General features: G+C 34.0%; 1 protein-coding gene across 2 annotated transcripts; it reads left to right on the forward strand.

Moving 5' to 3' along the window:
• Positions 1-878: 878 nt before the first annotated feature.
• On the forward strand, positions 879-4,132 carry LOC120089518 (THO complex subunit 7A). Of its 2 annotated transcripts, none has more exons than XM_039047017.1 (3): positions 879-1,010; positions 1,281-1,895; positions 3,871-4,132. In XM_039047017.1, exons 2-3 carry the CDS (start codon positions 1,302-1,304, stop codon positions 4,000-4,002), a joined length of 726 nt encoding a protein of 241 aa, XP_038902945.1. In that variant the 5' UTR covers positions 879-1,010; positions 1,281-1,301; the 3' UTR covers positions 4,003-4,132. The 2 variants fall into 2 exon arrangements, with proteins under 2 accessions (XP_038902945.1, XP_038902946.1); XM_039047018.1 differs by having other exon boundaries at positions 979-1,062.
• Positions 4,133-14,589: the final 10,457 nt, after the last annotated feature.

Below are 14,589 nucleotides of genomic sequence, written 5' to 3' on the forward strand. Positions count from 1 at the left end.
TATTTTGAGTGGTTACGAAACACTCTAGTTTTTTCAAAAATAACTTATTTTTTAAATTAAACATTTGAAAATGCATTCTAAATTAGAGATATCCAATGGGCAGAGACGGGGAAGCCTTCCCCATCCCCACCCCTTTTTCCATTCCTCGTCTTTGCGAATTTCCTCGGGAATGGGGCGGGAATTTTGCAGACATCGGATTTCCCGCAAGGAAAAATTTCCCGCATTTATTTTTCTCTTACATTTTTTTAAAATTTCATTTAGATATTTTTTTTTGTACAATTCTTTAAACATTTTCAATAGAATTTTCATTTAAATGAAATATTATCAATTTTACTAATTAAAACAATAATACACATACAATTTAAAAAATATAATTAAAATACTAAATTGTCATAAATTAAAATTCAACATTTAGAACATCCTATCTTAAATATTACAACATCCAAAGAATTAAAGTAATAAAAATCTTGAACTTAAATAATTAATCATATTAATAAAGTCTACAATATTCATATATATATATATATTAAAAATTTATAATTTATATACAAATTCGGGGCGGGGCGGCGGTCGGGATCAGTCCCCAACCTAAAATTGTAAATGGGAAATTCCTCACTCCCTCCCCCATTCTTCATGTATTCGAGGATTCCCCGCTCCGACCCTGCAGATTTTTTTGGACATCTCTATTCTAAACACACTCTAAACCTTTGATTTCAAAATTCATGTCATATATTTAATACCGCTATGTTCTTATGGATGGTTTTTAAACTTTGGAGTTAAACTCACAACATAGTTCTAAGTCTACAGTGAATTAATAAAATTGAAAATTTAGGATTAAAAAAAAGTCACCAATTCATTTTTTTTAGAAATTGCATTAAGTCAGATTCAGTGCGATGTGCCTATAGTAAATTTGGTGAGCCCGGATATTTCAGAAAGATCAAGACCCGATCTTGTTGAAATCAGGGTTTGAAGTTCCCCGTCCTAGAGCAGCACAAGAATGGCATAACCAGGTATGGCTTCCATTCTCAACTACGTTTCTCTCTCTCTGCGATTTAAATTTTGGTACTTTCTTCATTTTCATCTCTTAATTTGGTTTCTCTTTCGGTTCAATTTCGTTTTTCTTTATCTTCCATTGATACTGTTTCTGTAGAAACAATCAATTCTTTATCTTCCTGACTTCTTCTTCGAATCAAACTTGACATTGGTCCTCCATTTCAATTACCCATATATGTATTGCTGTTCAATTTGTATGTTCTCATTTTTCAGCATTTGATTTCCAGGATCTGATTGAGAAGTAGATTATGTCTGTGAGAGGGAGGAAAGTCTCCACTCGAGGGGAAGCAGTGGCAGCAAATTATGCTTTTGGGCCCCTTGAAGATGATGTTATTATAAAACATAGGCTTCTCACCCGGACAACGACCACAAGAGGGGAACCTCCATTGAAGAAGCTCCAGAAGAAATTCACTTCCTTTGTTCTTGAGATTGAAAAGGATGGTAGTAACAATGATGACTGTGAGAAGCTTTCCAGAGCTTTCTTACAAGAGCTATCCACATTTGAAATTCCTTTGCTGAAGAGTAAAGCAGTTGTTGATGCAAATATTAGGGAAAAGGAGAGCTTCCATGAGTTTAAGGATGAGATAAACAAACAAATTTTGTTAGCTCAGGATGATATTGAAGATCTTAAGAAGCAGCTTGAAGAAAGCAAAATTGAGAGGCAACACAAGGAGGAGTGTGAGGCAATTAGGAAGCTTATAGCAGCACAGCCGCCTAGGTCTGTGACACAAAAGACTATTGTGGATTTAGAGAAAGAGATTGCTGCACTTGATGCAGAGAACACAGCTAGTTCAAGGATGTTGGAGCTTCGTAAGAAGCAATTTGCTCTTTTGTTGCACGTGGTATGTTTCCCCCAGCAACTTTTTTACAATTATATTCTTTAACTGACCTTAAATATAAACAATTTGGTCTCTTGGTTTCAAGATTCATTAGTTTAAACCTTGGATTTGCCATTTGGTTTTGCTTATGAATTGTTTAGGGATTCTTAGACTGATTAGTGCATGTAGAGGATTGAGATGTATATGCTATCAGTGCTGGAACCCCCTAATTTTGGCTCATTTGAAGAAGGATGAGCATGGTTCTATTAGTGTTTTTTTGCTAGTTTACCCTCAGTGCTGAGATAATAGGAAAATTTGGTTCGAAGAAGATGTAATTTTTAGTGTTCAGTCTTGAAGATCTAAGATTTTTATTTGAGAATATCTTCTAGGCTCGAGTGACCATTCCAAGAGGAGCAACTTCATAATGTTGTGAAGAGCATGAGAATTCAAGATAAGTATACTAACTTCGGCATTTTTTTATAACCAGATGCCAATTTGCCAATTCTTTCTGGGAAAAAATCTTGAAGGCCTTCAAAGTCCAACCTTTACACTGCTTTTCTAAATGGCACGATCACTCTCTTAGAAATAATCTTCATCAAAGGAAAAGAGGTCTTGTCTTATGGGTCAAAGGGTTCCTTTGGTTAACTTGGCGCAAGTAAATCGCTACATCTTCAATTTTTTGAACACCTTATTTACATTGCTCTCACTTTTTATTGGGTTTGGCATAGAGATGGTAGGGCTAAGGTGGAGGTGGTGTTCTCATCTTTTCCTTTTACTGAGCAGGGCAAGGTTTAGTGACGAGCTAGTTTCTTTGCAGTTTTGTGGAGCATTTGGATTAAGTGGAATAATAGAAATTTTAGAGAGGTGGAGAGTTCAGTTGAGGAAGTTTTTGGGAGGTAGTTGGGTTAATGCCTCTTTATGGGTGCTGGTCACTAGGCCTTTATGTATTAATGAGTTTGGTCCTGTTCTTTTGGATTGAATATTCAGTTGTTAGGATTGGACTTCCTCTTTTATTGGGCCTTGTTTTCTTGTGTGCCCCAGTTCTTTTATATTCTTTCACTCCTCTCAGTGAAAGCGTGGGTTCTTTTGAGGATTGGACGCTATACCCATGCATGTTCGAATTTCCATCTGAGGATTTTCATGAAGCAGTTGTCTACCATGAGCTCCTGAACAAGATGGAATATCTTGAATTTCCATCTGTTCCACTGTTAGCCACTCTAGAATATATTATATCGTTCCTTCATAGGGTTAAAACATTATGTTACTGCCATTTGATCCAAGGGCTTCACATGATGGAATATTACATGAAGATTTCTGGGACATTTTAACGAGAGACTGCCTAGAAAATACCAATTAAAAAGCAGAATTCACCCAGCTGCTGCGGGATTTGGGAAAAGAAGTTTGTTTGTCAATAATTTCTTTTGGGGGAATAGAGAAAGTTGTGGCATAGTTCTTGGGTGGTTTCCAGGGAATGTCTGTTTGTGTTTTCAACTTCCCCATTCTGGAAATGACTTCAACCACTTCATATATATACTCTGATCTGGACTAAGATTTTGCGTAAGGCGGATTCACCTTTAACATCTGTACATTTTCCTTTTCTTTTTTGCCTTCCGAATAATTTCTGTGTGCGTGCGTGTTATGTTTTCATCATCATTATTATTATTATGCTTATTGTTATTTTGGTGGGTTCTTTTGACTGGGGCAGTGGGGGATGCTGAGGCCTTTTAAATATCTAGAAATTGTAGTCACAACTGAAAAGATCGCTAACCACACTTTTGACAATCTGGAAAAAATTGTTCTCTGCTATAAGTAATAACGTTGTTCAAGCAGCAGGCTTGCACGTTTGTTCTCTCTTGTGATTATGGAGAGTCCCGAGGTTTACTCATATACTCTGAAATACAATGTCAGCAGCTTTGTATCTAAATAATTATTGTCCAGGCTTTGATTGCTTACAAACTTTGTACCTAACAACTGAAATCCTCAATTTATATTGGCGCAGGTGGATGAGTTGCAAAATACCATAGAGGATGAACAAAAGAGTTTAATTGAGGAAATGAGAATCACAGCTGAGGAGAATAAGATTGGTGTGGACGATGCTAGTGGAGGCCTGGAAGCCATGGCTGTTGACTGAGGCCAAACTCTCGGATGTTCTGGTGTAAAAACTTGTATGCATACTTTTTTCTTTCAACTCCATATCAAAGCGATTATGTTATCTGAATCTTGCTCAAGTTGAGAAATCAAAATGCAATAGTTTGATCTAAGGATGATCATTTAAACTACAAAAATCGAACCAATTAAGAAACTTAACCAAAACTGAATTAATGCGGTTTCATTCGGTTTAATATAATTATCAAACCGAATTTAGCAGTTCGATTCGGTTTTAAAACTTAAATTGAAATGAAATCGAATCGAACCGAATCGAATCATATTATTTTGAAAAATATAAAAAAATAATATATATATATTTTATTACCTAGGGACTAGGGTTATCTTCAACCTCTTAAACTTGCCACCGCCCACACCACACCCTCTCCCTTTTTCTGCTTTCTCTGATCGTCTCACTCTGCCCAGCCAAGAAACGCAGCCGGCCAAGATCGTCTCTCACTCTCTCTGATCTTCTTCTTCGATCTTCTTCTCCTTCTCCAATCTTCTTATTCTTCGATTTCGGTGTGTGAAATGGTGCATTTTCGGAAATGAATTAGAAGGGAACAGGAGATTTCTGGAAAAGTAGAATTGAAAAATTTTGGAAGAAAAATCCAAAATCGAAAACAGAACCGAACCGCAATAGGAACTGAAACCGAATTTTGCCGACCAGTTTGGTTTAATATAATCTGAAATCCGAATTTTTCGGTTTGGTTCGATTTGACTTCCAAGTCGAATCAAACCTTGAACACCTCTAGTTTGATCTTCTAGATATTCTCATCAAAGCCCAATCGAATAATGCATAATCTTGTTCTTATTCTCAGGTATTCTAGGTTAAACTACATGCCATAGCAAAAGAGTAAAAGTAATTCCATTGATGTTTAGGAATTTTTTTTTCTTTTTGGTGCTGGAAATGTGAGAATTTTTTTTCTTAGATAGGATTATAGTTTTGGCAGATCAAATTGTTTTAACCGACTATCGAACATATGAATTTCATTCTGTGGTTATGAATCGTAGACAGTTTTCATTTTATGAAAATTGTTTTTGAATGATTAGAACATATTTTAGAGTAATTTTGATCTAACAAAATTGATTTTAACAATTTCAAAATCACGTTGATTATCACATGTTTTATGGTTATTTATAACGAAAAATGTTAGTTAAATTATAAGTTTAATCATTGAAATCAAATTTATGTCTATTTGATTTGAGCTTCAAAAGGTATTGAATATGTATTTAAACTTTCAAACTTGTATTTGGTCATTTATTTAATAAAAAGAGAAAATCCATAAAAAATTGATGAAAAATAATAGATATTTAAAAAGTAAATAATAGTTAAAAATTCGTTATTATAAAAATTAAAAAGAAAAAAAATGGAGAATTAAAGGAGATAGGAGAAGTGGGAGAGATGTAAAAATAAAAAATGAAAAGAAATAAAAAGGATTATGGAGCAATACAAGAAAAAAAAAATTGGAAAAAGGAAGTGGCAAGAATGACAGAAAATTATAAAATTGTAAATTTCGTAATGTTTTTCTTTTTTTGAAAAATTAATTTACAAATGTAACAAAAATATATATTAGATATGATTTCCATTCTTTATTATTTCAATTTTACCCTCTTTGATGTATCAATATGTACGGGCAGGTTATATGATATACTTTATATTTCTTAGACCAATTAGTTATATAATTGATATATAATATTTATCAGTTAATATGTATTGTTTTTCTAGTATATTATCATCACCTTATAATGGTTCAATTTATTATTTTGGTAACCACATGTTGTTCATGGAAATCTGCATGTCCAATTTTCTTCAGTTATATAAAGAGACGAATCATCTCGTGTGGTTCGGTCTTATACAAACTTTTTGTATAGGACACCCTCACTCGCATGTCTTCACATGAATGGTCAGGATCTAGGGCCGGATCATCCTTAATCCTTATACTACAGACTTTTTTAGGTTATCACTTAAGGCATGATTCACTTGAATTAGGACACCAATCCCAACAGTCACTACATGTACGAATCGTCTGTAGCACTTTACAACTCCTTGTAACAACTATAGAGTGGGCCGCATCCAATAGTGTTACCAAAATAAGACACCCAATTTTATTCATATACTATATATCATTTAGACTATTTACTCGAACCTGATCCACACTTATGTCTCCATATAAAGTTCAAGTACTCGTGTAATAGTCATGGATCTTTTAGTTTATTGGATTTATTTCTAAAATCAAATAAGTAATTCATATATTCAATACCACTTTATTGAATCAAATTTCAATAACAATTTTATTGATTTACAAAATGAGTTTATTGTTTACGAGCCATGAGTTTTAGAACATAAGACTCAACAAACTCACACTTGGACTAAAACTCAAGCGGTAACATACATATGAATATATAATGCTGAGTTTTTGAGTTTTACGAAGAAATACAATAAACTAGGGCATCACGTACCCATGGTTTTTCTTTTAGGTATCACATACCCAAACTTAGATATCACATACCCATGGGTTTTTCTCCCACTTGCCCTAGGTTAGTTAACTCGCAATCCTAGTCGCACTAGGTGATCCTCAAACACTTTAGCCGAGAGGATTGCTATAAACACTTTAGTGTACTTTGGATTTCTTATTAAACTATATAGGGAATGCATCTTATTTTCACAACTCTTTGTTTCTCGATGTCATCACCGAGACTTGATGACTTGAGTTTCCACTAAACCCAAATAATGGCTAGGTTGTCATACATTCCTCCCACTACATCGAGGTACCCTCAACTCTTTGAGTAAGATGCATCTGACTTGTCTAAACAACTTTTGTTACATCGTTAGCTTTACTTAATAACTCTTTATTGATATACACTTTGCTTTTTATGGAAACTAAATAATACATGGTGATCTCGTATACTTTTCTAGGAAAAATTTAGCATTTGTCAACACAGACACTTGATTTTCTTTTACATGAAAAGTATACTATTTTTGGGTTGCCTACAAATAGGCATGCCTTTTGAATAATATTTCAACACTTATTACGAATAGGGTTGCCTACAAATAGGGTTTGACACTAACACATGTATCGATCTTTTCTCTAGATTTCTGAACTATGCAAATATCTTTTACATCTCATAAACAGCTTTTATGAGTTCTCCACATCTCATATGGAGTTTTAGAAAATACCTTAAAATTGGAATGATGTTCAAAACAATTAAGGCAACTAGGTGTAGAGAATTTTCAATGAATATCATGTTCTATCAAAATAGTCCTAGAAACCTCAAACTCTCTATTTTCTTTACTTTGATCCAATCGAAGTATTTCAAATTTATTTTACCTAACAAGTTTTATACACATTGAACTCTTCAAGCTTTTGCCTTTATTGAAGAGTTCAAGTTTTTGTCTTTTATCTGTTTTACATCTCGAATTTATTTTACCTAACAAGTTTTTGCCTTTATTGATTTCTAGTCATTTTTAAATATCTAAATATTTGCAAATAACTTTTAACTTGGTTGATTCTAACAGAAGTTGCTATAAGATAAAACAGATACAACTTTTGCTAATGAACATTTTATTTATAACAAAAAAGTTTATACAATATGTTATTTACAAAAGATAAAATAACTTTCATTACAATAACAAAAGTAAACAAGTTTATCTTTCAACAGAAACTGCATCTCCCACTGGTTGTTTTGAGAAATTCTCCCTTGCTCAAAATTTGGAGTTTACAAGGAATTAGTTTCCTTGTTTTGCTTTCTCTACTCTTTTCTCCGTAGGTATTATGGGCAGTTTCTCTTCCAGTGCCCTTCTTCGCTGCAGTGGAAACATTTTCTTTTATCTGCAGCATTTGTCTTGCCCTTTTTGCCAGTAGGTTTTTTTTCCCTTTCTTTTTGTTCATATTTACTGAAATACTCTTATTCTTTGAGGAAGAAGCAATATCAGGCCTTTTAGAGGACGATCCTCTTTTTTATATAGTAGTAACATTTACCTCTGCTTCCAGTCATTTTGCTCTCATCATGGTCTGGTAAGCCTGAAGCTCATTGAGAAGCGTAGTCAAGTTATACTCTATTTTATTCATCAGTGCATTCGTACAGAATTGCAAGAAACTCTTCGGAAGAGATTTAAGACTAAAACAAACTTGACTCTTCTCATCAATGACAACACCATTTACTTCTGCCATGGTTAAATGGACATCATGTCCAGGACATATTCTCTACCAAAGACTCCTTCTTTCATATGACAGTTGTAAACATATTTGATTGCATCATGTCTTAGGGAGAAGAATGGTTGTCCATACATCCCACACAGAGATTCCACAATCTACTTAACAGTATTCATACTCTCATGTTTCTTGGCCAATACATCAGATATGCTGATAAGAATATAGGCATGAGCTTTCTTATTAGACCTGATCCATTTGTCATATGCATCCCGAATATTTCGATTTGCATTTGAGCTAGGAACGGGAGGGCATTCCTTTTTAAAACGAATCTCAGGCCTATCACCAATATTGTATTTAAGTTTGATTTCCACGTAACATAGTTATCCTCGTAAGTTTATTAGAAGCTAATAGTTGTGCTAAAGAATTCGTCATTCTGAAAATATAAACCAATTTTATTAGTGAATTGCTTTTAAACCAAATTATATTTTAGCAAAGTAATAATGTATCCAAAATTTCATTGTTTTTGCAACAATACTATAGTGAGTCATAATAAGTGCTACCAAGGGGCAGTCAAATATTCCTTCACTAAAGTAAAACATTCTTAACTAAATACTATATTCAGAATAACAAATATTTCGATAGTCATTTAGCTACTGTTTTTTTGTCAAAACTTATTAACACTTTAGTAATTTCGTATGTGTAACCCTCCATTTTCAAACCTTAGAGATCGGCCCTGACGATGCTATCGAACTGGAAAGTTAAAGTTGGAAAATGACCTAAGAAATCCTATCTATTTCTGGAGTTTGAGTTGTTCCAAATCCTATGTTACAACTCTTCGAAGGGATAGTCGTCATTAAACAACTAGCAAGGCCGGCATAAAGATGACAAGCAGGCGCAACAGAGGAATCTTACCGTCCAAACAAACGAAAGAGACCGTAGGATGTGTTGACATATATCCTTCACCCATTTATTATAAACTACTTCCCCCATTCACCTTGATGTTGACTCATACAAACACTTTTCGAATGGAGCAGTCGAGGTTCATAATCGATACGAAGCATTGTATGGACCTCATGGTGTGAACTTTCTAGGGACGTGAGAATTGAAATCAATATATCGTTATAATAGGTAATTTGACTTATGTGTTGAAATAGTAATTTTGGATCGTATTTCTACATAATCCAGACTAGACACAAGTAGTTTTCTCAAAGTTTTATGAGCTGTTAAGTTTTTGGCACTGTTGTTGGAAACTTTTCCACTATTTGATTGTGTTAAGAATAGTTTATGAAATTTCATATGATGCACTATTGCATTGTTATGTATGTAGGGATCGAATCCTGCAGCAGAAACGTTTTGTTAAAATGCTTTGCATCCTGCAAATCGATTTTACATTAAACAAAATCATTGTACAAAATAGAATATAAAAACATGTAAATTAGCATGCATTAAGGAAAAGATTATAACGATTCTTGCCTTTGTAGATTTCCTGATGTCACGAACAAGCCTCTCCAAGGTTCTAACGAATGGATCTCCAAACAATCTTGATCACAAACAACTCCTTAAGCGATCTCGAACACTACCACAAAAATAACCTCATTATTCTCTGGGATTTCAATAGAATGATAGGTGGTATCTAACTATTGGGAGAGGAGAGGAGAAAAGAGTTTTGGAGAGTAGAGAGGATTAGAGGAAATTCTGCACAATAACACTAGGGTGTTGTGTACTGGATTCTGTGTGTTTTCAAAGGGTCATAAGAAGGTCTTTATATAGAGAAAGTCAAAACCTTTTCCTAATATTTTTCTTTTCCAATAATATTTATTTAATTAATTATCCCATTTTATTAAATAACACTTATTTAATTAATTAGCTCAATTAAAAATACTTGTTTAATTTTAATTTGCATAATATTTAAATAACTATTTATACATTATACTCAATTTAATGTATATATTTAATTATCATATACATCCCATGTATATGTGAAAAATCTCTCTATTAATTAATTCTTTGTGAATCTAATTCACTTGAATTAATTAATTTGAATCTTATTCAAATATCACTTTCCAATTTAATTATAGATCATATTATTACTTATATATTAATCACATTAATATATAGTTTTCTCAAATTAATTTGAACAATTCAAATCATCCTTCTTAAGTATTCACTAGTGAGCTAACGAGGGGACCTGGTGGGCCTAGATTAGAAACTCCAACGATACGAGATTAATTGGCTAAACTCATTAACCAAATTAATTAATATTTGTTAACTGTGGGTACATTTCACTAAAGACCCACAACTGCAATCTTCTCACTGTAGATATATTTATGTGTCCATGGATATAGACCAATACCAGGAAGTCATTCTTGAGTGTTCGTAACTCCAATTGGGTCAAATTACTATTTTACCCTTGGGTAACTTCTAACTCCTTAAGTACCAGTGCTCATCTAATGAAAAACCTGTTTATGGTCTAACTAATAAATAGAAACTCTCCCAGGCCAATGAGAGGGTTAGAGTCCTTTGTTCAAGTCCTGGAGACATCATTTAAGGGAACACTCATCTACTTACCCTTAAGGCGGGGGAGTGAATTCCATCTTGTATTATTATGTTCTCAACTCCTCACTTGGTCTTGTCCCCAAAATGGTAGGCTTATTGGGTCAGAGGTTTGGCCATTCTCACCCATACAAATCAAAGGAAAATCTCTCATGAACAAGAGTTCATAATATACTCAGGATTAAGACTAAGTCACTTGGATCATCCTAATGAAATAGGAACCTAACTAGTCAACAGTGTTATATCTAGTGATTACTATTTCGCGGTCTAGTCTTATGCAAACTCATTGCATAGGATATTCTTACTCGTGTCACCTACATGAATGCGTCGGATCATTACGTTTGTATCAAAGATATTCTCACTCGTGTCACCTACATGAATGCGTCGGATCATTACGTTTGTATCAAATACAAAGTCGGTCATATCCATAAGGTTACTAGGATCAGGTACCTAAGCTTATTCCTATACTATAGACCCTTTTGGTTGTATCTTAAATATTGATCCCTTTTTGTCTCCACATACAGTTCAAGATTCATAAGATAGCTTTGGATGTTAGTTTATTGAATTTAGGGCTATTATGACAAAATAAATAATAATAAAAATAATAACATTTATTGATTTAACATCTATAACTCTTTATTGATGATTGTCAATTAATAAATTTACTATCTATGAGTTTTAGGGCATAATACCCAACAATATACATATAAGTGTCTCACCTGCAATTTTTTAACATGATAGGTAAAGATCATGTATGTGTGACTGAAAAGCACTTGAAAAGTGCTTTCATTGTCATTAATTTAGGGCTCTCTTTGCCTTGTTTTATTAGGTTTGATGTTGTTTGCTATGATTTTCAGGATTTGAGCAAGAGAATGGGATTTTAAAGTCAAAAGAGTCAAACCAGGCCAAGCCTTCTAAGATTAGGATGAAAAAAATAGTAAATATGGCAAACCATGAGGGTGCTGCGACATTGCACAACGCTGCATTCGGCGCCCTTTATAGAGAGCATTAGTAGGAGAGTGTTGTGGCGTTACCTTGCAATGTTGGCAATCAAATCGCAGTGTTACAACAAAGAGATGCAATGTTGCACGACACCACATCGTTGTACTATGGTGCCTTGGCACTAATTTATTTTAGGAAAGAAAAATCTCCCATTTAGAAATCTTTTCCTGTAAGATCTAGGGTTCCCCAGCCGATTTAGACACGACATTGGAGCTTAGTGTGAGTTTTCCTGCAAAATAGAGTTGTGAGTGTGAGAGAAACTGTTTGGAGGTCTTACGAGGTTCCGAGGTGCAAATCAAGGATATATTGACGTACTTCAACATGAGAAATCTTTTCGACAGTAGTTTTTCCTTGTTTTTTTCACTTTTTTCACTGTTTAAGTTTTCCAAATTTTATGAGAATATGTGTTTGACAACCATGAGTCTAGAATCATTTGTTCTAAGGTATTGATGAGCTTATTCGTGGATTTGAGTTAATGCATAATATTTTTATGAATAATGTGGAATTGAATGTTTCTAATACTATTGAGCTTAGGTTTATATTGGTTGGCCATCAATATACGGTTAAATGTTCAATTTGATAGATTGCATGCTTAACTAGACTTATAGTATTGAATCATTGTTAATCTCTCATGAAAATAGTTAGGTTAATAATGAAAGTTGCTTATGGCTCTGCTTAATGCCATGCTTTTTTATTTTGGTTTCAATAAATTAGCAATCAACTGTGTTACATGAGAAAAGTTTATTGTTGAAATATAAGAGAGTGTAGTTTCTAGACTTAAACATCCCAATAACACAAGTTTGTCGGATGCTACTGTAGGAGGGTCGATATTTGCACAAACAACCTTGGAGGCACATACTATTCTTGAGGAAATGGCCAATACAAACTACAATTAGCCCAAGAAGAGATTATCTGCCACTAAAATAGTGGGACTATGTAATTAATGAGGTAAATTTTTTAAAAGCTCAACTGATTTCTCACTAATGTCCTTGGTAAATTAACTACAAGTGGCTAGGCAAAAGTGAGCCTTCCGTTGATAGCACCTATGGCAGTTGAGGCCTCAACCAACAAACAGAGGGTCATTATGAAAATTAGGTGGTCAACTATTTTGGTAGAAATCAAGCATATCGTGGAGGCTCACAACAATAGCTTCCAACTCATTACAACCCAGGTTTGAGACATCTTGAGGATTTTTCCTATGTTAACAATAGGAATGTTTTGCATGCACCCCCATGTTATTTTATTATAGGTTTATCAAATATTGAAAAGAAACCTTCCTTGGAATAATTAATGGTTGAGTTCATCAAGGAATCTAAGGAAGGACTACTGCTTTAGAAAACACTGTGCAAAGTCAAGGCAAGGCCATTTAGAGTATGGAGGTATAGATTAGTCAATTAGCCACTTCCCTCCATACCTTGCAAAATGGTAAGTTCCCTCGTCCCCAAAGAAAAATCCTAAATAAGAGTGTAAAGTTGTGATTGTTGGGGTTGATGCCCTAAATCTCGTAAGGTTCTGTAGTTTGTAAACACCTGTATGAACAAACGCTTGTGATGTAATAATATGAGATATTCTATTCACTACTGTTTATGAAATATGAGATATTTTACTAGCATTTACCATAAACCAATAAACTAAGATCCTTGGTTATCGTTGTAACTTAAGCATGTATGTGGAGATATATAAGTAGATCATGCCTTAAGTAATAACCTAAATGGTCTGTAGTATATGGATAAAGGAGGAAAACCTTATCCTGGTGACACTACGGATACGACCCACTTTGTAGATGTTACAAGTGTTGTAAAGTGCTACAGATGGTCTAATCTTGATCATTCATGTGGAGACATGCGAGCGGGGTATCCTATACGAAGGAGTTTGTATAAGATCGGGCCACGAAGTGTTTAGTCTCGTTATATAATATCGTTTATGACAGAGACTTTCATTTCACTAGGATGACCATAGGTAACATGACCTTAATCCTAAGTGAGTTGGGAACTCCTACCTATGAGGGTGATCCTTTGATTTGCATGGGTGCGAGTGGTCATATTGTCGACTCAAACCTACCACTTTTGGGATTCATCTGATTGGGGAGCTGGGAACTCAGCTACACAAGATGGAATTCACTCATTCCCTGAAGTAGGGGTAAGTAGATAGATTACTACATTAAGGGCTGATTCCGGAGCTTGAACGATGTGGCACCACACACTTTCTCATGGCCCGAGAGGTGTTCACTCATAGTAGGACTATGATGTATTGTTCATTAGAGGAATCGTGGTACTTAATGAGTTAGATATAACTGCAGAGGCAAAACAATAAATCGGTCCAGCTGTACTTATGAGCGATCTGTGAAGGGTTATCATATTATTGATTGGTTATATCCAATAGACACATAAATATATCTACAGTGAGAAAAGAGTGAAGCTGTCGGTCTTTAGTGGAGTACCCGGAAGTTAACAGATGGTGGATCACGTGATTAAAGAGTTTAGTCAGTTATTCACGTACCGTTGGAGCTTCAAGCTACAGGTCCATAAAGTCCCCTTGGTAGCTCAATGGATTCAAGTTGAGAATCAGTTTTTAGTTTTTGGGTTAGTTTGAAGTGTTCAAATTAACAAGAGGAAGTTTAATTATATATGATACAATTAAACTTGTTCAATTATATGTGATATAATTGATATGATATATGAGATATATTAATTGGAGGAATTTGATATAAATATGATTTATATTGAATAAAGGATAAAAGAAATGTGGTTTAAATATTACATATGATGCGATATTAAAACTATAGGTTATAAATGTAATATGATAAGTTAGTTATTATATTTATTTATAATTAAGACAATTATATGATAATTGTGGTTGGT

Source organism: Benincasa hispida, chromosome 10, assembly GCF_009727055.1.
Source record: "Benincasa hispida cultivar B227 chromosome 10, ASM972705v1, whole genome shotgun sequence".
NCBI lineage: Eukaryota > Viridiplantae > Streptophyta > Magnoliopsida > Cucurbitales > Cucurbitaceae > Benincasa > Benincasa hispida.